Below are 23,497 nucleotides of genomic sequence, written 5' to 3'. Positions count from 1 at the left end.
CCTCTGTGCAAAATTAACCTTTTTTATGAAAGATTTTAATTCCGAGCATAATCTCGCTCTGTACAAATTATTTTAATATGTTTTTATTTTAATACCGCATCCTCTCATATGCCACATGATCGTACATTTGCACTCCATGGGGTAATTTATGCTTTTGAGGGTCCTGTTTGACCTATTTGTATGAATACACAATGTGTTACACTCATGGCAGCATTATCACTGGCAAGCATAGGATAACCGGTTTTGTCAGAAACCTGTGTAATAAACCGGGAAACTGCTATCAAATGTTACTATTGAACGAGTGTAACTAAATGTGCCGGGGGAAATTTATAAATTGTTCTTGTTCTGTAATGTACAGAGGGGGTGCTGCACTGCCAAAGTTGCCTTGTTTCTGTTGTGATAAACTGAGGTCCCATCTGCCCTTCAAGGTTGTAAATGATCCCATCACCTGATTTATCCCATTGCCCTGTTTGTACAGCCTTGCTGTGTGCAAATTGGCTGCTGCTCTTTTTCTCTACTTTTCAGTAGCACCTACACTTGGAATTCATTGGCTGTAGAGTTCTTTCACTCTTGGTGCGTTATTTAAATTGTTATATGCAAAGCAGTTTTTGGACTCCAGCCCTAAAATGAGGAAACGTTGTTTTCCTGATCTTCCTCCTCTGCTTTCTTTAAAATAATGCATCATCTGCTTCATGTTCTGTCAGGCATTCCACCTATATTAAAGAAAGGTGAGGTAAAAGTTATTTCTTATTGTGCGTCTGTGTACATTGATCCACAACTTGCACTTTTTGTGAGTGCAATGTCAAAAGTCCTATAGGGCCAGTAAAGTGTTTCTATCTGGGTTTTATTAAATATTTTATCTGACCTCTGGTAGCTGATGACCAATTTAGACATGGCAGTAATAAATTTATACGTACAAGTGTGTTGAGAATGTGTTTGAGAATGCACAAACAACAGAGAAAGTGTTAACATAAAGGAGGAAATATTATTGTTTGAGTAGGGAGGGAAGTTAAGAATATTTCAGTCCTTGAGTTGGGTATGACAACATCAGTAGGAACTCTACAGTGACGAACACTATTGCAGAGATATTTGGTGCAGGAAATGTGCGAGGTAATTTAAATTTGTGAATCCAGCTGTAAAAATTCAGCCACTAGCCTGATAGATCATAAACAGAAAATGCTGGAAGCACTCAGCGATGTCTGGCAGAATTTGTAGAGAGCTAAGCAGAGTTTAAGGTATGACCCTTCAGCAGAACACCAACTTGAAACATTAACTGGCTCTCTCGCTCTCTATAGCTCCTGTCAGACCTGCTGAGTGTTTCCAGCATGTTTTAAGAGCAGATTTCCAGCATCTGTGTTATCCTGCTTTTGTGATAGCCAGATGAGAACAGTTTATTCATTAGTTCTAGGTGAGGCCTGCCTTATTGTCAACTAAGGTGCAATTTGCTTTCATTTTGTTCTGTGCATTATATATTGTGACTTTAATCTTTCAAGAACAATGAAGGGAATTTAGCATCATTTACTTCGGTGATTTTAAAAATATCGTTTTTGTCCACACTCGGCTGATCACCCATTCTCTAACTAAAATAGAGACCATCATGCATCGATTTAGAACTGGCCAGATTACCGTGACTATTTTAGGCTGTGAATGTGGTACTTCAGGCAAATGCTGTTGTTCTGTACTGGGCCATATATTTGGACACGGTTAAATGTTGTTGAATGTTTTTGCTTTGTAATCATGGAGAGAAAGATGAGGGGTGATTTAGTGTGGTCAGTTTATTAGCACTTGCAGCAATTTAATCCACATAATGTTTTATAATGCCCTGTGAAACGCTTTGGGATATTATTATATTAGAGGCAATTTATAGGTATTTGTTGTTGGCTCAAAAATACCTGCAATGATGCTGTACTTTTTATATATAAGCTCTAACCCCATAATTCTCCTCCCTTTACCTAGTTCTCGTGCCATTTTCAACACTGGATATGATAGGCTAAGTATTACATCAGTGTGCCACTCTGTACCTTGGGAACAAGCCATACTGTGGCTGGCTGAAATATATTCCAGAGCAACATAACAAGCCTGCCAAGTCACACCTCCAAGCTACAGGAAGTGCTTGCCCACTTGTAATACTTGAAAGTGTTTTTATTGCATATTAATGTAAATTCCTCAGTGCACGGTTCCTACAAATGTAATGGAATAACACTTGCATATTGACAGAGTAATTTTAAGATCAGAATGTAAAAGAATGGTACCTATTGAAACACTGGATTCCACTGTGACTTCAGAATTTGGGTAAAATATTTAGCGATGAGAGATCATTCATCTGCCGAAATTCTATTTGCCACCAGTGGAATGTTGCAGTACTGTTCATCAGCTGTTCCTGGTTAGGCATAGTGCCGTTTCTCTTGTTTGAAAGGGTCATTACCGGCTAACATACATGTCGCAGGTATTGTTCCCGATTTCACGGTCAGCAGTGAAGTAATCTTTATTATTGTCACAAGTAGGCTTACATTAACACTTTAGTGAAGTTACTGTGAAAATCCCCTAGTCGCCACACTCCGGCGCCTGTTCGGGTACACTGAGGGAGAATTCAGAATGTCCAATTCACCTAACAAGCACATCTTTCGGGACTTGTGGGAGGAAACCGGAACACCCAGAGGAAACCCATTTCCCACTGTCCTCCAAAGAAAGCTGCCCACTAGGATCTAGTAATTCCTGTGGTGTGTGGATTTCCTCTTTTCCTGATGCCACTTTGAATCTGGTGCTAAGGCAAGGGGATCACCTGGATCCAACAACAGTGATTGTCGTCACACAGGGTAAGCACGTCTGGCGTGACCTGTGGTCAGAGAACCTGAGTTTATGTTTTGAGTCCATTATGACTCACAGCAGTTCTGATCATTTATATCCGTTAACTCTGTTTTCTCTCCATGGGTGCTGCCAGACCTAAATTCTTCCAGCATTTTCTGTTTTTAATTCAGATTTTAATCTGCAATTAAAAGTGAGTATTGCAGCAAAACTTTGACTTGATCTATAATCATTTTGTTATATTGGGGTTCCACAGTAACTACATGCATTTATATAGTGCCTTTTAATATGGTAAAACATCCCCAGGCACTTCACAAGTATGATCAGAAGCATGTTGACCAAGAGCTAAAGAATGAGATATTAGGACTGTGACTCACATGAAGTGTTTTAATGGGGGACTGAGAGGTTTGGGGAAGCAATTCTCGAGCGAGGGGAAGGAAGAGGAGGATGCATAAGAAGCCAGAGTTGGAGGACAACAGATTCTTGGGAGTTGGCTGCATCAGTAGCTGGGAAACCTGGCTGAGATCGAGAGGTGCAAAACCATGGAAGGATTTGAACATGAGGATGTAACTTTTAAAATCAAAATATTGGGTAGGCCAAGCTTTGTGAGCACGTGAAGTGAATGAACGTCACTTTGCAGTAAAAGGATTTGGGCAATAGAGTTTGGGTGAGCTCACCCTCTTGAAGAAGGAAAGATGGTAGACCAGCAAGGAGAGCATTGGAATGATTGCATTGGAGATGACAATAGCATGCAGGTTGAGGCAGCACAAAATACAGGGGTGTTAGAGTTGAAGTAAATTATGCAATGTTAGATTTGTAATTTTATAAAAAAAGCCTATTTAAATCCAAGGGTTATTTACAAATAACCCTGATAACACAGTTAATACTAAATGCAGTATGCTATTACCTCCTGACTTTTACATTTACCTCCTAAACTAATGACTTCTAAATAGAAATTGACCGTGGCTTTTATAAAGGCAATTTAAGACACATTGTCACAAGAATTTAAACTGGGATCATTTGAAATGGAATCAGACACTTAGCAAGATTGATACGAGTTAACGGTGCAGCACCGATATCAAGGTATTCTTTGCGTTCAATTTTGTGTTGATAATATGAACTCCCTATATTTTTACTGATGTGCTTTTGGTGCAGGTTCCAGGATCATTGCCCTCTTGAGGGATGAGAATGTGTGTTTTAAATGTGTTTTTATTAACTCATGCTGCATAATACCGTTGATTGTTCTTAAACACACAATCTAACAGTACAATGGGAATCATCAAAATTAAAGCACATGGTATTGGGGGTAATGTCTTGACGTGGATAGAGAACTGGTTGGCAGACAGGAAGCAGAGAGTGGGAATAAACGGGTTATTTTCAGAGTGGCAGGCAGTGACTAGTGGGGTACTGCAGGGTTCCGTACTGGGAGCCCAGCTGTTCACAATATACATTAATGATTTGGACAGGGGCAGCACGGTGGCCTAGTGGTTAGCACAACCACCTCACGGCGCTGAGGTCCCAGGTTCGATCCTGGCTCTGGGTCACTGTCCGTGTGGAGTTTGCACATTCTCCCCGTGTCTGCGTTGGTTTCGCCCCCACAACCCAAAAATATGCAGAGTAGGTGGATTGGCCACGCTAAATTGCCCCTTAATTAGAAAATATAATTGGCTAATCTAAATTTATAAAAAAAAAATAAAAAAATGATTTGGACAAAGAAATTTGCCAATGACACTAAACTGAATGGCAGTGTGTGCTATGAGAAGGCAAAGAGGCTGCAGGGTGACTTGGACAGGCTGGCTCGGTGAGCAAATGCAATATAATGTGGGTAAATGTGAGGTTACCCACTTTGGTGGTTAAAAACAGGAAGGCAGATTATTATCTGAATGGTGGCAGTTCAGGAAAAGGGGAAGTGCAACAAGATCTGGTGTCATGGTGGAACAGTCGCTGAATGTCGGCATGCAGGTACAGCAGGCGGTGGGGAAAGCTAATGGCATGCTGACCCTCATAGCGAGAGGATTTGAGTATAGGAGCAGGGATGTCTTGCTGCAGTTATAAAGGGCCTTGGTGAGGCCACAACTTGAGTATTGTGTGAAGTTTTGGTCTCCTAGTTTGAGGAAGGACATTCTTGCTATTGCCAGACTAATTTCCAGGATGACAGGACTGACATATATGAAGAAAGACTGGATTGACTGGGCTTGTACTCGCTGGAGTTTAGAAGAATGGGAGGGGATCTCATAGAAACATATCCACTGTGCTGCCCGAAACACACACAATCCTGATGCGGAAAGAATGTTCCCAATGTTGAGGACGTCCAGAACTAGGGGTCACAACCTTTAAAAATACGGGGTAAACCATTCAGGACTGAGATTAGGCAGAACTTCTTATCTCGGAGAGTTGTGAACTTGTGGAATTCTTCTACCACAGAAAGCTGTTGGGGCCAGTTTGTTGGATATATTCAAGAGGGAGCTGGACGTGGCCCTTGCGGTTAAAGAGATTGAGGGGTATGGAGAGAAAGCCGGAGTGGGATACTGAATTTGCATGATTAGCTATGATCATATTGAATGGTGGTGCAGACTCGAAAGGCTGAATGGCTTACTCCAGCACCTATTTTCTATGTTTCTATATTTATAGAATGACAATGTTCCTGTATTGCAGAAACAAAGCTTTTTTAAAAAAAAATAAAGTTGACTGGGGAAGTTTCCTTCTGCCTAACCCCTCTCGGTGCTGGCTGGGTTCATACAATTCTTGGTAATTAGAATGAACAACTGCTTATTTTTTCCACGCTCCATTCAGCAAAGAGGTGCCCTGAATTATGCATTGCTTGCATTGTATTATGCTAATAACCCTATCTTCTGTTTCTGCAGGTGTAAGTTTTTCAGCCTGACTGAAATGCCTGATGACTACACACTGGTATTAGATGAGGAGGGATTTAAAGGTACAAAGTTATTTTGCTTGGGGGTGAGAAAAGCACCGCTCTCTCTACAATGTTGATCTTTTGTTCACTGCCTCACTTAAAATTCTGCAGCATTCCTGCAGGAGGATATTTTATTACAGGTGGCAATTAAACTCGGCCGAAATGACAATGGATTCAATTTACCGTTGCAATATTTAGTACTAGTTAGTTTACGAGCTTGTTAAACTACCCTAAATACCTCTTTAATTTTCACATTTAGGACATTGATTAAGGTGCTGATCTCCTGTTTTAATTCATTTGTTGACATGGTTTACATGGGTTAACAATTACATTTAAAATACAGGAATGTTAACATGACGGTCAGTCCTAAGAATGAACAAAGTTTTAAATAAGCATTTGTATAGCACCACAGCAACATATAGTCGGTTAGTTACTGTTTTTGAAGTGTAGTTAAACTTCATTTTGTTGACCAATATGACTATTAGTTTCTGACACTAAGGCTCCACTGATAGCACGGTAATGAATGACCAATTAAACTGCTTGAATGTTGATTGAGGATCTTGAGAGAACACCTTGCTCCTATTCAGGGTACTATGAGATTTTATATTCACTGAGATATTTTATATTTACTTGAATAGCTGGAAGAGTTCTTGATTTAATGCCTTGCTAGAAAGATGGCAACTCCAACAAGGAAGCAGTCCACAGCACAGTGCCGCCCTGACGTGCCAGCCAGATGATATGTGTGATTCCTAAAATTGGACTTGGCTACACTAAGCTAAAGTTTCACTTTAAACTCTATAGTGGTAAAGTCGATTTTTTTTTTTTTGAAACCAAATGCATCCATCTTAAAAGTCAGTCTGAAACATAATGTTGCTAAATTATTTTCACATACTGGATCGCTACTTTTGTTTCATAAATTTAGAGCACCCAATTCTTTTTTCCAATTGAGGGGCAATTTAGCGTGGCCAATTCACCTACCCTGCACATCTTTTTGGTTGTGGGGGTGAGAGACCCACACAAACACGGGGAGAATGTGCAAACACCTTACGAACGGTGACCCGGGGCTGGGATCGAACCCGGGTCCTCAGCGCCGTAGGCAGCTGTGCTAACCACTATGCCACCATGCTGCCCCTTCTGGATTGTTACTTGAGGGAAATAAACTTTGCATGGTTATGGGATCAGTGTGAGGGAATGGGACTGATTGGATTGCTCTACAGAGATCTGTTATGGACTGAATGGGCCAAATGGCTTCCTTCTGTGCTGTAATGACTCTGTTTTTGTCTTCGTGAAATCCTGTTTTTCTCTTAAATATTCTAAGACTTGGAAAGGCCACTTAATCATGCTGATTCCCTCCGCAGACTGCATGTCATTTTTGAAATGTATTTAATCTCCCAGGGAAATGTTCTACAGTCTTTCTCCCTGCTCCTTAAAATGAATTGAGGACGAATTCAAGTACCTTTCTACTTTTAAATGTTATGTTATTCATTGGTGGCTTTTTTCTGAGGTGGCAATATTCAAGATCCATCATGTTCCATAAGGGCAATTTCTCTTGTTCTTGGCTAGATATTCGTCCAGTTAATATGCCTTAATCAGTACTTCACCTATTCTTAACTTAGTATTACTGATTATAGGACATAGAACATACAGTGCAGAAGGAGGCCATTCAGCTCATTGAGTCTGCACCGACCCACTTAAGCCCTCACTTCCACCCTATCCCCGTAACCCAATAACCCCTCCTAACCTTTTTGTTTGGACACGAAGGGCAATTTAGCATGACCAATCCACCTAACCTGCACATCTTTGGACTGTGGGAGGAAACCGGAACACCCGGAGAAAACCCACGCAGACACTGGGAGAACGTGCAGACTCTGCACAGGCAGTGACCCAGCCAGAAATCGAACCTGGGACCTGGTGCTGTGAAGCCGCAGTGCTAACCACTGTGCTACCGTACTGCCCGGTTACTTCTGTTCCAATTAAATCATATTGATGAAATTGCATTGCTTATCTCTTTTTATTGTTCTGAACATTCAACTGTTCGTTTCCCAAGTTGCAGAACTGACAGGCTCCAAATAGTCTTTATTGGAATCCTCATTTAAAATAAAAAAGAACTTTGATTTCAATGGTGACAGGTGAGTTATTGTCCATGTGTGCTAACCCAGAAAATGCACTCTTTTACATTGAAAATTAGTTTTGTGTAAAGCATCAAATTGTCTTTTTAAAAAAAAGTATTGATGAGGTGGTACTCTTGACCCCAGTTCTGATTAAATTTCTTTAAACTGAGGCTTCCTGTTTCCCATGCTCCCAGTCAGTACTGTCCTCATTTGGAAGGTTGAGTTGTTTTTAAGTTTTTAAAACTCCTTCACAGGAAGGAGTATTTGGGTAGTGCAGGAAGGTCAGTCAGTTTTTTTTAAAGAAGAGGAAATTTAGCTTCCTTTGCAACCTTGTGTAAGTATATTGTCTGATGTATTACCAAGCAACAAGAAGATGCTGGATTCATCCATTGCTCTCCAACAGAACAGCAGATAGAGCACTGTGACTGGTCTTCCTTCTGCAATATCTACTCTCTTCACTGTTTTTGCTAGGAAAGGAAAAACGCAATGTGGGTTCCTTTACCTGATGGCTAGCTTCAAAATGTGCATGTATGGGCACAAATTGTTTGTGGTCTATTTCTTGATTAAATGGCCTGTTTGCATTCTCTGTCCAGCCTCACTCTTGGATCTGGCTGAGTAAGTTACTGGAGAATTACCAGCTCGAAGGAATCCACTCATCAGTAGGTATTTGCACTTTTATTTTTTTTTTTTTTTTTTTTTTTTCTTTTATAAATTTAGAGTACCCAATTATTTTTTTCCAATTAAGGGGCATTTAGCGTGGCCAATTCACCTAACCTGCACATCTTTGGGTTGTGGGGGCAAAACCCACGCAGACACGGGGAGAATGTGCAAACTCCACACGGACAGTGACCCAGGGCTGGGATTCGAACCCGGGTCCTCAGCGCCGTAGGCAGCAATGCTAACTACTGTGCCACCGTGCTGCCCAGATTTGCACTTTTATTTAAAGAAAAATGTTTGTGCAGCGGAGGAATTGATACAAATTAAATTGCATGAGAGTGCTTGCTGCTAGCAAGGAATATTGAAGAAAAATATTCCCAACAATGATATTTTTCATTCTGGTGATCTGAAGAGTTCACTGAAAGATTTTAAAATGAGAAAATGTAAGTCAACACACTACTTTGTGGTTTAAGTGGTGCTGGCAATCCTTTCCCAGCCAAGGAATAATTTGTATGGAGGAATCCAAGAAGGAGAGGACTGATGGCAACAAAATGGCTGAAAGCATAAATAAGCCAAATGAGCACTTGCCAGTTCTCTTGTGCGCCGATTGTCCCTTTTAAGGCCAACACAACAGAGCAAGGGGGAATCACCCCATGGTGAGAGAAGTTCCGAGCCAAAGACATTTTGGGAGCTAGCTGGTGTACAATTTGTTTTAATGAAAGTGCATCTTTACATCTGGCAACGAGGATAAATTAACTTGACACTGCCTCTGGCCCAACACCTGTGTGTATCCTGTTTTAGTCTGCAAAAAAAAAATGTACTCATCAGAAAGCCTCTCTGGGGTGAATAGATCCATTGGACTCCTCCACGGAGGACAGGACACAATACGTCCAGAGCCTCTGGTATTATTTCCAAGCAGACGAAATAGGGGAGAAGGCGACATGCAAAGCAATTCTCCAAAGTGTTTGCAGAACTCAGACCTATAACCTTATTTGCAATCTTACCGCCACAAAGCAAGCACAACTCCAAACCATTTAGTGAGCTTGTGGATTTAGTGAAGGCTCAATTGTAACCTCAACCATCAGGCCGACTCCAGAGATTCAAATTTAATTCCAATCGATCGTGACTTAAGATTGCTAAACTGAAGCAATGATTGAAGTATTGTGATTTTTGGAGCCACCCTAAAATATAGGATAGGTTCGTATGCGTTATGAACAGTGATGCTATTCAATCCAGATTGCTTGCAGAGGCTGACATTGATATTTAAACAAGCAATGGCAAATGTGCTGGCCATGGCGAGTGTTCACAAAGAGAATCTGCAGTCAGCCGTGCCTCGATCACCGAAGCAGCTGCAAAGCAGGCAACCATTTAAGCCACCAACAAAACGGAAAAAGCTTCAGAAAAGGGGCAATCAATCAGTAATGCTTAAAATGGATTGTTACCGATGGAGGTAACCGCACTCCTGAATCATGTCAGTTTAAGGAGGTTGAGTGTTTTTTATTGTCTCACAAGTTGATAAAAGAGGTGCAGAGCTAAGTCAAGGTCGTCGAGTAGTCGATCAGCCAAGATGTTATAAGTATACAATGGGAAGAGCCGAGCACCAGAGATTCTAGTGATCTAAAAACAGGCAAGATAGATCCTATTACTGTAAAGCTCTGGGTGAATGGGAAGCCTCTTATGATGGAAGTGGACACAGCGGCATCAGCCACTGTGATGGGTGAGCATACATTTCAGTACCTTGGTGTGGGAGTCAAACCATTGAACTTGAAGAGCATTTCTGCCAAGTTGACGACTTATACAGGAGAAGCAATAAAAAGCACCACATTGGTACCTGTAAGCTATGGAAAGCAGATTTGTGTGGATCCCAAGGCGACTCCCCGATTTTCTTTAGGGCAAGGCCAGTACCGTATGCCTTGCAGGAGAAAGTGGATACTCCATTAAACGGGTTGGAAGAATTAAGCATTATCCAGCCATTTCCTTTCTCTGAATGGACAGCACTTTTATAGTCTCTGGACAAGATCTTCCGCATTTGTGGTAATTATAAGTTAACAGTTAATCAGGCCTCTAAGCTGGATAAATATCCAGTCCCGAGAATTGGAAACCTTTTGTATAAAGCTGGTAGGAGGTCAATCCTGCACAAAACTGGATATGAGTCCCGCATACCAGCAAGTCGAATTAAATGATGCTTCCTCGGGATATGTCACAATAAACACACACCCAACGGCCTATTCCATATACGCTTCTGCCTTTTGTTGTGTCTTCGGCATGTGCCATATTCCAAAGAATAATGGAGAGTCTGCTACAGGGGCTACAGTGGGTTTTGACATACCTTAATGATGTCCTTGTAACTGGATTGACAGAGCCCAAACATGTAGCAAACTCAGAAGAGGTGTTGAGGAAGACATTTTACAAAGCTGGAGTACACCTTTCAAGCCACCGAGGTGAGGTGACTTACTGGGGCACCGTGTAGATGCACAAGGATTACACCCTGTGGAAGACGAGGTCAAGGTGATAAAGAAGGCGCCGTCCCCGCAATCAACTGAAGGCAATTTGTATTTGAGGATGATAAACTACTATGAACCTTTTTTTTGTTTTTTTACCAATCTTCTCGATGGTATTGGCCCCCTTGCATATTCCCCAGGAGGGAGCTTTCAACAGAGTAAAACAATTGTTCCATCCTCAAACCTTGTAGTACACTTCAACCCATCTGAAGAACTGATGTTGTTCTGCGACACCTCTCCATATGGTGTTGACGCAGTGTTGTCCCATGTGATGGATGACCCCCTCCCAGGCTGAAAAAGACTACTCCCAAATCAAGAAGGGAAAGACTCAACAATCCGTGGCATCAAGAAATTCCACCAGTACTTTTACCTGTGTTTCTGACCACAGACCGCTCTTGTTCTCTTCAAAGAGGACAAGGCTATCCCGCCCATCACCTTAGCAAAAATTAAACTATGGGCATTCATTCTGTTGCTCTATGAACATTCTTTCAAGCACAGACCTGCAAGACACAGTGAATGTGGATGCTCCTGTCCACTTACCTTTGCATCATGTACACTCCAGTACCACAACGGCATTAAATTATTTAGACACATTGCCAGTCTCAGCAAAGCAGATCGGGAACTGGGCCAATCGAGATCCACCTCTGTTCAAAGTTGTTTTTTTTCCAAAAAAAACAAAAATAAATATTTGAGTACTCAATTCTTTTTCCAATAAAAGGGCAGTTTTAGATTGGTCAATCCACCAACCCTGCACAGTTTTCGGGTTGTGGTGGGGGGGGGGGGGAAAGAGACCCACACAGACACGAGGAGAATGTGTGCAAACTTTTGCACAATGACCCAGGACCGCAATCGAACCCAAGTGCTCTGTGCTGTGAGGCACCAGTGCTAACCACCGTGCCACCCCTCCCAAAATACTTATAGGAGAAATAAAATGTGCCAGTTTCCAAGGAAATGAAACCATTCTTTACCCGCAAGAAATAATTTGGAATTGTCAGGATGGCATCATACTCTGGGGGGGAAAGAGCAGTCAGTCGTTCCTGTACCAGGCAGAGAGATGCTCCTAACTGAATTTCACAGGGCTCATCCTGGCAGCTTTTGAGATGAAGGTGTTTGTCAGGAGTTGTGTGTTCGACTGTATTGATGCTGATATCGAGAAGCTAGACAAACAGCACCATCTGCACCAAAGGTTGCCTGCTACAGCACCACTGCATCCTTTGGAATGGACTCGCCAGCCAACGATACAAATCCATATGGATTAGATTGGTCCATTCCTGGGCACAATATTTTTGTTCGTGATTGATGCACACTCAAAATATATGGACATTTTTTTTTTGAAGTGAAGTAATCTACATCACATGCTACAATTGAAAGATTACGTTAGAACAAAGAACAAAGAAAAGTACAGCACAGGAACAGGCCCTTCGGCCCTCCAAGCCTGTGACGACCATGCTGCCCGCCTAAACTAAAATCATTTGCACTTCCTGGGTCTGTATCCTTCTATTCCCATCCTATTCATATATTTGTCAAGATGCCCCTTAAATGTCACTTGTCCCTGCTTCCACCACCTCCTCCGGCAACGAGTTCCAGGCACCCACTACCCTCTGTGTAATAAAAAAAACAAAACAAAAAAACTTGCCTCGTACATCTCCTCAAAAACTTGCCCCTCGCACCTTAAACCAATGCCCCTTAGTAATTGACCCCTCTACACTGGGAAAAAGCCTCTGACTATCCACTCTGTCTGTGCCCCTCGTAATTTTGTAGACCTCTTATCAGATCGCCCCTCAACCTTCGTCGTTCCAGTGAGAACAAACCGAATTTATTCAACCGCTCCTCGTGGCTAATGCCCTCCATACCAGGCAACATCCTGGTAAATCTCTTCTGCGCCCTCTCTTAAAGCTCCCACATCCTTCTGGTAGTGTGGCGACGTTAAAGCTTTTCAACTCACTCTGAAATCATGGTATTGGACATTGGGACCATATTCGCAATTGCTGAGTTTCAAAACTACTGCTTTCAACCGTATTAAACACATTCGTACTGCGCCTTACCACCGTGCATCAAATGCACCAGCCGAGAGATCCATCAAATCTTCAGGTTTGGCTGTCAGGAGGCACTTTGGAAACAAAAATGTTACGATTCCTCATTGGCTATCGTACCACTCCATATGCTGGAGTTCCACAGCAGAACTGCTAATGAAATGTAGTCTCCGAATGAGATTGAACCTTGGGTTTCCAAATTTGCTAGGCAGGGTAGAAGCCAGCCCAAGTAATCAGAGAGCTGGCCATGATTCCACATAGTACAGCACAATCATTTATTGTAAATTAAACCATATACATGAGAAACCTGGATCTCCAGAATTGCCTGGACACTTTTCATCCAAGTGGACATGGAGCGACTGATAAACATGTGGGCCACTTGAGCAGAGAGACGCTCCAGTAGTCGAATGATGAAATGTTTTGGAACCGATAAGCACTGAAATCCCTGTCATCAATGTAATTGATGTCTTCTTGGAAATAAATAGTAAAGAATCAACTGTGCCAGAAGAGGTACTTGTTATTGCAGTTCCTGTGGAAACATCTCCGACAACCGAATTACGCTGCTCTACAAGGAACAGAAAACCCCCTCAATACGAGATGGATAGTTATAAATAATGTCAATAGTTAATATTTCGCACTCAGTAGTTGTTGAAGATTCTATAAAGGATTTAAAGGGGAGGGATGTGGTGATTGTCTTTTTTTTATAGGGCAACACCGAGTAAAAGGTCTCATGAACTGGGCAACCAATCAAAAGTGTGGAATCACCACATGGTGAGAGAGGCTCCTAGGCAAAGATACTTTTTTGGGAGCTGGCTACAGCTGCAAGGCTGCTGTGCAATTTTTATAAATAATTCATTTTTTTTGGTTTTCATTAATGAAGTCTATGAAAGTGCATCTTTACACCATGGGAAGAGAATATCTTGTCACAGTAAAATCAAGATTCCGAGACGATGAGCACATCTATTTATAAAAAAAAACTTTGTGCTGGTCATTGCTTTTCTGTGCATGCGCTGTTATAAATAAAATATAGGGATGACTTCAATGCCACTGAAATTTGTAAGGTTTCTTACTCTGTTGGTGAAATTTGAACTGTTGGTGTCAACAATTGATTGCCCTGAATTTTACAGTATGTTGCGACCTTCTGAAACAAAAACATACAGCCGAGCAGTAATAGAGGAATTTTCTATAGTTTATTGTCTTGTATCCTGTTGTGAGAATTGCTGGAAAAGAATTTTCAAATATTGAAGCAGTTTTCAAATAGTTGGATTTGGGATTTCTAATAATTTTCTTTTATAAAGTTGTGAGAAATTAAGAGAAGGATATTAGGGAAACTGATGATGTTGACAATGAACAGTCAACTTTTTATTTTGAAGGGTGTGGCTGAGGTCAGGCCATCGCTCAGCCAGTACGTTGACCCAAGAACGGAGATTGTGTGAACGGAGAGGATGCTATCCAGAGTTGATGAATCCAAAAGAATGGATAGGGTTGGGTAATTAATAGAGGGGGTTTTTGTGTGGAAGGAACATAGTGGAAGAGGGCAGAACTCTTGGCTAAATGGCTTACTGCTGTTCTTTGGTAACTTGTCAGAATCTGTTGAGACATCAAAGCAATAATAAATAACATCCCAGTCAGGCCCACATCAAATAGCGACTGGGTTGCTTCAGATTTGCCAGGTTGTTTTCAAAGTGCTTGCAGTAGCTGGGTCTACAAAACCATTTCCTTGACTGCAGTTACTGCAACGATCTCTTGAAGATTGTCTATTCTTCAAAAACTAGAGTCTTCTGATTTTCCAATTTCCCAAAACCACGATACGTCCTGTAAAATGCATGTGTGGAGTCACCTTCTGCAGTTTTTCATGGTCAGAGCAAAGGTTTTAGCGAGTCTTTAGCATTAATCAGGATGGCTCCGATCCTGCTAAGGAATGTCATTAATTGCATCTACCCATAGACTTTTTATGGGAACACAGGTACCCACATTTTATTTCCATAGATTACAGCTTATAAATTGTTGCCTCCAAAATGTGAGGTTGGCTTGCATGTGAATTGCTGGCGTGTGGGTGGTCGCCGTTTTGAAATGTGGAAAAAAAAAATTGCCAGTAATTCACACCGAATTAATGTGACCAAGCTTATCAAATTAGGCACCAAGATGCCTTTAGGCACAAGCCAAGTATTTTAAAACCATCACGGTGACGCAGTGGGTTAGCCCTGCTGTCTCACGGCGCCGAGGTCCCAGGTTCGAACCCGGCTCTGGGTCACTGTCCGTGTGGAGTTTGCATATTCTCCCCGTGTTTGCATGGGTTTTGCCCCCACAACCCAAAGATGTGCAGGGTAGGTGGATTGGCCATGCTGAATTGCCCCTGAATTGGAAAAAATGAATTGGGTACTCTAAATTTAAAAAAAAAAAAAAAAAAAATGCCTTGTCTTTGGCACCTGAGAGTCATTTGGCTATGACTTTGTCATAATCATCATTCCAGTCTGGATCAGATTTGGTGCTTTCATCCCTCCACGACAAATCATCTTCCTCTTCATCCATTGAATTGGATATTTTGCATTATTTTGAATGGTCTGGTGAGTGTTTGTACAGTCCTGTGTTTTGATAATGAAACACACACAACATCAGGTGGGGCGTCATGCATATTTCTACTCCAGGTAAGTTTTTTTTTCTCTGTCAGCCATTCACCTATTCCGTTCGGCATAATAGCTTATTGAGCACACATTCAAAGATTGGTCTGTGGACTTTAGACCCTTGGTATAACTGCAGTGTGGGTGTTACCTCTTCGCAGGAGCCTCTTGTTTCATTGGTTTTATGAGATCTGAACATGTCCTACACTTATCACCTGCGTTTTTTACTTCAGCCGACGGAACGCCTATTTCCACATTATCCACAAATTCCCCTTCATCCATCTAACCATTGTCCATTGTGCACAGAAACCTCCTCCAGGGAACTGTGTTTGACATGGTTTTACATCTGAAAATTACCATCGGCTTTAATTTTGTTCTGTTGGCCGTGCAAGCTGTGAATCTTAGTCTTCTTGTGATGTCCTGTGGTTTTCACTAGAACTGTAGTCGACAGATGTGGTTGTGCTGCTGGGCATATCAAATTGATGGGTGTTTCATCCATGTTGCCAAGTGATTTTAATGGTGTGTTTTTCACTATCTGATAAATTATTGGGGGGAAAAAAACTATGGCCGCGATTCTCCAGGCCCCGTGCTGGGCCGGAGAATCGGCGCAATCGCGCCCCGATGCCGGCGCGCGATTCTCCGAGGTGCGGAGAATTGGCGCTATTTGCGACGGTACGTTTGACACGGCGCCAGCCATGGGCCGCTGGAATCGGCGGGGCAGCCGATTCTCCGGCCCGGATACGGCAGAGCCCCGCCGGCACCATTCACCCCTGGTCCACTGCTGGTGGGAATTCTGTGCGAAGGGTCAGGGGGCGGCTTGTGGGGGCGGGGAAAAGCGCTCCTCACCGAGGGGGGCCTCCGATGGGGTCTGGCCCGCGATTGGGCCCACCGATCAGCGGGCCGGCCCGTTTTGCGCTGTCGTGAAACGTGAAGCCGTTCATGACACCGCAAACACATTGTCCTCCATTTTGGAGAATCGCCCCTATAGTCACTTCAGTCCCTGTGCTGCTTTTTTTTTTGTGGCAATTTAGCATGGTCAATCATCCTACCCTACACACCTTTTTTGGGTTATGGATGTAAGACCCAGGCAAACACTGGAGAATGTGCAAACTCTACACGAACAGTGATTCGGGGGCTGGGTTCGTACCCAGGTCCTCAGCGCCGTGAGACAACAATGCTAACCACTGCACCACTAGTCTGAAATCTTTGCTCAGTGATTGATTTGGCTTTTAAGAGTTTCTGTGATATTGTATTCCTGTGATATTTTTCTTTTTCTGAGGACACATTACGACCCTTTTCCAGATCAGGCCTTGGTTGTCTGCTTCAGGGACTATTTCTCTTTCTGTTCTCGCACCACTTTTTCCACTAACACCAAATTACTTCACTGCAGTAGTTATCTGATGAGTTCGCAAATGTTATGACTTTTGCCTTGAAAGCAGCTTCGTATTTTGATTTTTTTTTGTAGCTGGAGGATCCAATACTTTCTGTCACATGTCATGTGCTTTGTAGGAGTCTTCAACTCCTATGCATCATCTTCACATCACCGCCCATATTGTCTGCTTGATCCCATGTGCTGAGTTATAGTATAAAGTAAAATATTCATTTCCGAGGTGAAAAAAATCGAGGCAGACTAATCGGGCAAGTATACCATTTTGTAGCTGAAAAGCTGGGGTCGGGGGTCAGCTTGCAAGTTGAATACGCAGACGTGATTTTTAGAGCTGAAAAAATTGGGTCACCTACTCGGGTTGACTCGTATGCTACTATCTATAGTATCGCCTGTCAGTGTACCAGCTTAATATTTTTTTTAAAAAAAAAGTAATTTTTATTCAAATTTTCACATTTTCACAAAAAGGAAAACAATAACAGAAAATTCTAAGAACACAAAAAACAGACCCCCCCCCCCCCCCCCCGGCCATAAATACAAAGAGAAACATTAATTACCGCCCGTCATTGGCAAAAACAGATATTCAACCCAACCCAAAACAAAACAAAGAGACAACCCCCCCCCCCGAGTTGCTGCTGCTGCTGACCTTTTGTTTTTAACCGTTCTGCCAGGAGATCTAGGAATGGTTGCCATCTCCTGAAAACCCTTGCACTGACCCTCTTAGGGCAAATTTCACCCTCTCCAATTTAATAAACCCCGCCATATTGTTGATCCAGGCCTCCACGCTCGGGGGCCTTGCATCCTTCCACTGAAGAAATACTCCGCTGGGCTACTAGGACGCAAAGGCCAGAACGCCGGCCTCTTTCGCCTCCTGCACTCCCGCCCCACTGCAACCCCAAATATTGCGAGTCCCCAGCCTGGATTGACCCTGGATCCTCCTACCCCCTCGATACCGTCCTTGCTCCACCCTTCCAAAATCCCCCCCCAGCGCTGGGCATGCCCAGAACATGTGGACATGGTTTGCTGGGCTCCCTGAGCACCTAAAACACCTGTCCTCGGTCCCAAAAAACCGGCTCATCCTTGTCCCGGTCATATGAGCCCTATGTAGTACCTTAAACTGTATGAGGCTAAGCCTCGCACACGAAGAGGAGGAGTTCACCCTTTCTAGGGCATCCGCCCACGTCCCCCCCTCAATCTCCTCACCCAGCTCCTCCTCCCATTTATCTTTCAGCTCCTCCACAGGGGCCTCGTCTACCTCCTACATCACCTGGTACACTTCCGAGATCCTCCCCTCTCCAACCCATACCCCCGAGAGCACCCTGTCCTGGACCCCACGTGGCGGCAGCAGAGGGAACCCCGCCACCTGCCGCCTGACAAACGCCCTTACTTGCATGTACCTAAGTGTTCCCCGGGGGGAGCCTGAACTTCCCAGGCTAGCAAACCTCCCGTCTATGAACAGGTCCCCCAGCCTCCTGACACCTGCCCTGTGCCAACTCCAGGAACCCGCCATCAATTCTCCCCGGAACAAACCGGTGGTTCCCCCGTATTGGGGACCCCATCGAGGCCCCCCCCTCGCCGCCTCCATTGCCCCCAAATCTTGAGGGTAGCTGCCACCACCGGGCTTGTGGTATACCTCGTTCAAGGGACGGCAGCGGCGCTGTTGCAAGTGCTTCCAGGCTCGTACCCACACAGGATGCCATCTCCAGCCTCTTCCATGCCGCCCCCTCCCCTTCCATTACCCACTTGCGCACCATCGCTGCGTTGGCAGCCAAATAATACCCACAGAGGTTGGGCAACGCCAGCTCCCCCATCCCGCTCCAAGAACACCCGTCTTACCCTTGGAGTCCCGTGTGCCCCCACAAACCCCGTAATGCTCCTGTTAACCCGCCTGAAAAAGGCCTTCGGGATAAGGCCTGGAACAGGAACAGAAACCTCGGGAGCACCTTCATCTTGACTGACTGTGCCCTACCCGCCAAAGACAGCGGCAGCATGTCCCACCTCTTAAACTCCTCCTCCATTTGCTCCACCAGCCTTGTGAGGTTTAGCTTATGCAAGGCCCCCCAGCTCCTGGCCACTTGAACCCCCAAGTACCTGAAGCTCCTCTCCGCCCTTTTCAGTGGGAGCCTCCCAATTCCCCCCCCTCCTGGTCCCCCGGGTGTGCCACAAACAGCTCGCTTTTATTTTAATTTATTTTTAACATGCAGATTTATAGCACATACTTGGCTTAATAATACTCGTTGCCAATAATGTGACAAGATGATTACTTTAGTGCAGGGGCAAATCAGTTGCTTTCCCTCTGAAGACGCTGACGATACTTTTCATTCCAGTAGGTGATGAAAATCCACGTTCTCACGAGGTGCATTGTAGCAAACTACTGTGTCCAAAGCTTAAAAGCTCTGAATGACAATTCGGCGCATTGTTCTTGCATTTGGACCCAGAGCACATCTGACTTGTTTTTGCTGGAACCTGATCTGCTGTCTGTTGAGCTGTCTCCTGGAGCTTCTCTTGTCTTGTTTGTTCATTGGCAGGACTGTGGCAGCGTGATGCAGGAAAATAATTGCGCCGGTTGGCGAACGCAGCTCTTTGCGCTTCACTGGGCACAGAACGGGGCACTTCTGCCAGCTTCTCTTAAATCTAGGATAACAAAACTGTCAATTTGGCCTAAATCAGCTGTTAATGATCAAGGCACCTCTCCTCTCTTAATTTTGATCATTCCTTTTTATTTGACCTTTCCCAGAAACATTTTTTAGGTACCGTGGAGTTCAAGAATGTTGAGATTTTATTTTATTTTTCCCGAAGCAATCCTCCCCAGGCCTGTTTTTAGTAAATAGAATTTTCAGCTTGGTTTTGCCACCACTGTATCCGCAAACAGTAACTCTTTTTTTTTTCTCCAGAAGCATTATTTTTAATGCAGCCAATTTTACTTGACATTAAACACTCCTCCTAAAAATAGGATTGCTTTACGCAGTCGCTTTCAAAAGTATTAGCATTTTGGGTTGAAACATTTCACATTTTAATGATGGTGTCTATCTTAGTTAAGTGTTTCAGATCTAAATTGGGATTGGTGCATACTTAATAAAAAGAATCAACTTTTACAAAGACAGTAGATCAGCCAGCCTGCGAAGTTGGCAAAAGTATAAGTCCACATTTGCCCGGAATGTTTTCAAACGTAGAATAATTTGAAATCTTCCCAAAAATAATTTAAAAAAAATAAATTTAGTATACCCAATTATTTTTTTTTCCAATTAAGGGGCAATTTACCGTGGCCAATCCTCCTACTCTGCACATTTTTAAGCTATGGGGTGAAACCCACGCAGACACGGGGGAAACGTCCAAACTCCACACAGTCAGTGACCCAGAGCCGGGATTCGAACCCGGTCCTCGGCCCGTAGGCAGCAATGCTAACCACTGCGCCACCCTGAAAAACTGACCATGTTAACCGGGTACATTTATTCCAGCAGGTTTGTGACCATACTCCACTTCCTGAAATGCCTGTTCGTAGTGGGCCTATTAATATTCTTGATTTTCAAATCTTCATTTTACTTTTAAGCTACCTTTTAAAGCCAGCGGCAGCTTGGTTTATCAAAAAGGTTTAAACTTGATAAAACGCTGGCAGTGATCTCTAAAGATTAATAATAAAAATCATTGTCACAAGTAGGCTTACTTTAACCTGCAATGAGGTTACTGTGAAAAGCCCCTAGTCGCCACGTTCCAGTGTCTGTTTGGACATTTGGCATGCAGTGCTGCAGTTTGGCAACTCTGCCACTGGTTGTTGTAATTAGTGCAGCATCGAGAGGATCTGGGACCTATGAACAGGCAACAGCAGTGTCTCCTTAGCCAATAGTTTGAAGAATCAGTGAGCAGTATAGAATCTGAAGCTGTATCTAATCAATTACAAAATGCAAAGGAACGATGAAATTAAGAGACACCTTTCTTTTTAAAAAAAAAAAGGACTGTAATTAAATTCTGAGAATGGGACTCCACGCTAGTAAAACTTAATTTTCTGGGATGAAGAAGTTGTCGGCAATTGAGATTTCAAAAGTAATAAAGTTACGCATGCTTGAATGGACAAATGCATTGCCATCTTTTTGTAAGTGTAGTGTCTACCTATCACGTAATTACCCCAACTTTGACATTGCATGCATTTCAATTCCACGTCTCTTGGTGAGATATCAATATGGTGAATTTTGTGAAAGAGCTGGGCAACCTGAGGAGCAGCTTCCTGATTTCTGTGTTTCTGGAAGTTGCTGTTTGATTTCTTCTTCAATAAGGGTGAGTTGAATTTTACCTTCCAAATGCAGACACATGCCTTTCTGTTGTAAGTAATGACTACTCTTTAAATCCATGCCAACTGGCTTTGTTCTGGTCATGAGGGGATTTAGAGCAGTGTTTTTCAAACTGTTTTTTTTCCTGGGACCGATTTTGCTCACCGGCTGACCTTTTGTGACCCATACTGGCTGACCTTCGATGCAAATGCGAAAGGGGAGCCTGCTTGGTCCTCATGATCTCACCCCAATCGGGTTCACAGGAGAAGAGGGCAATGTGCATATAAGTGCAGACATCAGCCAGCTCCTTTCTGCTGTCTTCATCTTTATGATAATGGAAAATCCAACCTCTCAAATGTAGATCATTGTGAAGGGCAATAGCAACAAAATGCTTGTTTTGCTCAGCATTGGATACTCCTGGGAGATTCTAGAATGCTGACAGCTTCATGGGCTTTTGGCATGTTTTTAATGTGCTGTCACAGGCTAGGTACAGCAGAGTAGCCTTTTTTTGTTTGACGTAAGCTGTAAGTTAAAACTGACTCTGTGACATTTGAGCCCTATGTAGCACCTTGAACTGTATGAAGCTAAGCCTCGCACAAGAAGAGGAGGAATTCACATTTCCAGGGCATCCGCCCACGTCCCCTCCTAAATCTCCTCACCCAGCTCCTCTTTCCAGTTACCCTTCAGCTCCTCCACCGAGGCCTCATCTACCTCCTGCATTACGTGGTACATGTCCAAAATCCTCCCTCCTCCAACACGCACCCCCGAGAGCACCCTGTCCCGTACCCCACGTGGGGGCAGCAGACGGAACCCCTCCACCTGCCGCCTGGCAAGCGCCCTAACCTGCATGTACCTAAACATGTTCCCCGGGGGGAGCCCAAACTTCCCCTCTAACTCCCCCAGGCTCGTGAACCTCCCATCCACAAACAGGTCCCTCAACCTCCTAATACCTACCCTGTGCCAGGCAAGAAACCCGCCATCGATGCTCCCCGGAACAAACCAGTGGTTCCCCCATATCGGGGACTCTATCGAGCCCCCCACCTCCCCCCATGCCGTTTCCATTGCCCCCAGATTTTGAGGGTAGCCGCCACCACCGGGCTCGTGGTATACCTAGTTGGAGGGAGCGGCAACGGCGCTGTTACCAGCGCCTCCAGGCTCATGTCCACACAGGATGCCATCTCCATCCTCTTCTATGCTGCCCCTTCCGCGTCCATCTCCATCCTCTTCCATGCTGCCCCTTCCCCGTCCATCTCCATCCTCTTCCATGCTGCCCCTTCTCCGTCCATTACCCACTTCCGCACCATCGCTGCGTTGGCAGCCCAATAGTACCCACAGAGGTTGGGCAGCGCCAGCCCCCCCCCCCCCCCCCCCCCCCCCCCCCCCCCCCCCCCCCCCCCCCCCCCCCCCCCCGCTCCAAAAACACCCTTCTCACTCTCGGGGTCCCGTGTGCCCATTCAAATCCTGTAATACTCTTGTTGACCCTCCTAAAAAAGGCCTTCGGGTTAAGGATATGGAGGCACTGGAACAGGAACAAAAACCTCGGGAGCACCGTCACCTTGACTGACTGCACCCTGCCCGCCAGCGACAGCGGCAACATGTCCCATCTTTTAAACTCCTCCTCCATTTGCTCCACCAGCCTAGTGAGGTTAAGTTTGTGTAGGGCCCCCAGCTCCTAGCCACCTGGACTCCCAGGTACCTAAAGCTCCTCCCTGCCCTTTTCAGTGGGAGCCTAACAATCCCCTCCTCCTGATCCCCCGGGTGCACGACGAACAACTCACTCTTACCCAGGCTGAGCTTGTACCCTGAAAAACCCCCAAATTCCCTAAGAATCTTCATCACCTCCGGCATCCCCCCCACTGGGTCCGCCACATATAGCAACAAGTCATCTGCGTAAAGTGACACTCGGTGCTCCTCCCCACCCCGCACCAGACCCCTCCACTTCCTCGACTCCCTCAACACCATGGCCAGGGGCTCAATTGCCAACGCAAAGAGCAAGGGGGACAGGGGACACCCCTGTCTCGTCCCCGGTACAACCGAAAGTACTCCGATCTCCTCTTATTCATGGCTACGCTCGCCATCGGGGCCTCATAAAGCAGCCTCGCCCAACTGACAAACCCCTCCCCGAACCCAAACCTTTCCAGCACCTCCCACAGGTACCCCCACTCAACCCTATCAAAGGCCTTCTCCGCGTCTAATGCTACCACTA

General features: G+C 44.3%; 1 protein-coding gene across 2 annotated transcripts in view; it reads left to right on the top strand.

Moving 5' to 3' along the window:
• The window catches only part of LOC119956860 (cytosolic arginine sensor for mTORC1 subunit 2-like), a 95,867-nt gene that overhangs the window by 3,960 nt on the left and 68,410 nt on the right, over positions 1-23,497 (top strand). For both annotated transcript variants that reach the window (XM_038784423.1, XM_038784497.1), the window contains exon 2: positions 5,670-5,740. In XM_038784423.1, coding sequence (XP_038640351.1) covers positions 5,670-5,740 — 71 coding nt within the window. The remainder of the gene's footprint in view (positions 1-5,669; positions 5,741-23,497) is intronic.

Source organism: Scyliorhinus canicula, chromosome 1, assembly GCF_902713615.1.
Source record: "Scyliorhinus canicula chromosome 1, sScyCan1.1, whole genome shotgun sequence".
Lineage (NCBI taxonomy): Eukaryota > Metazoa > Chordata > Chondrichthyes > Carcharhiniformes > Scyliorhinidae > Scyliorhinus > Scyliorhinus canicula.
The sequence above is the reverse complement of the archived record's forward strand: the minus strand, read 5'-3'. Positions and strand labels throughout refer to the sequence as shown.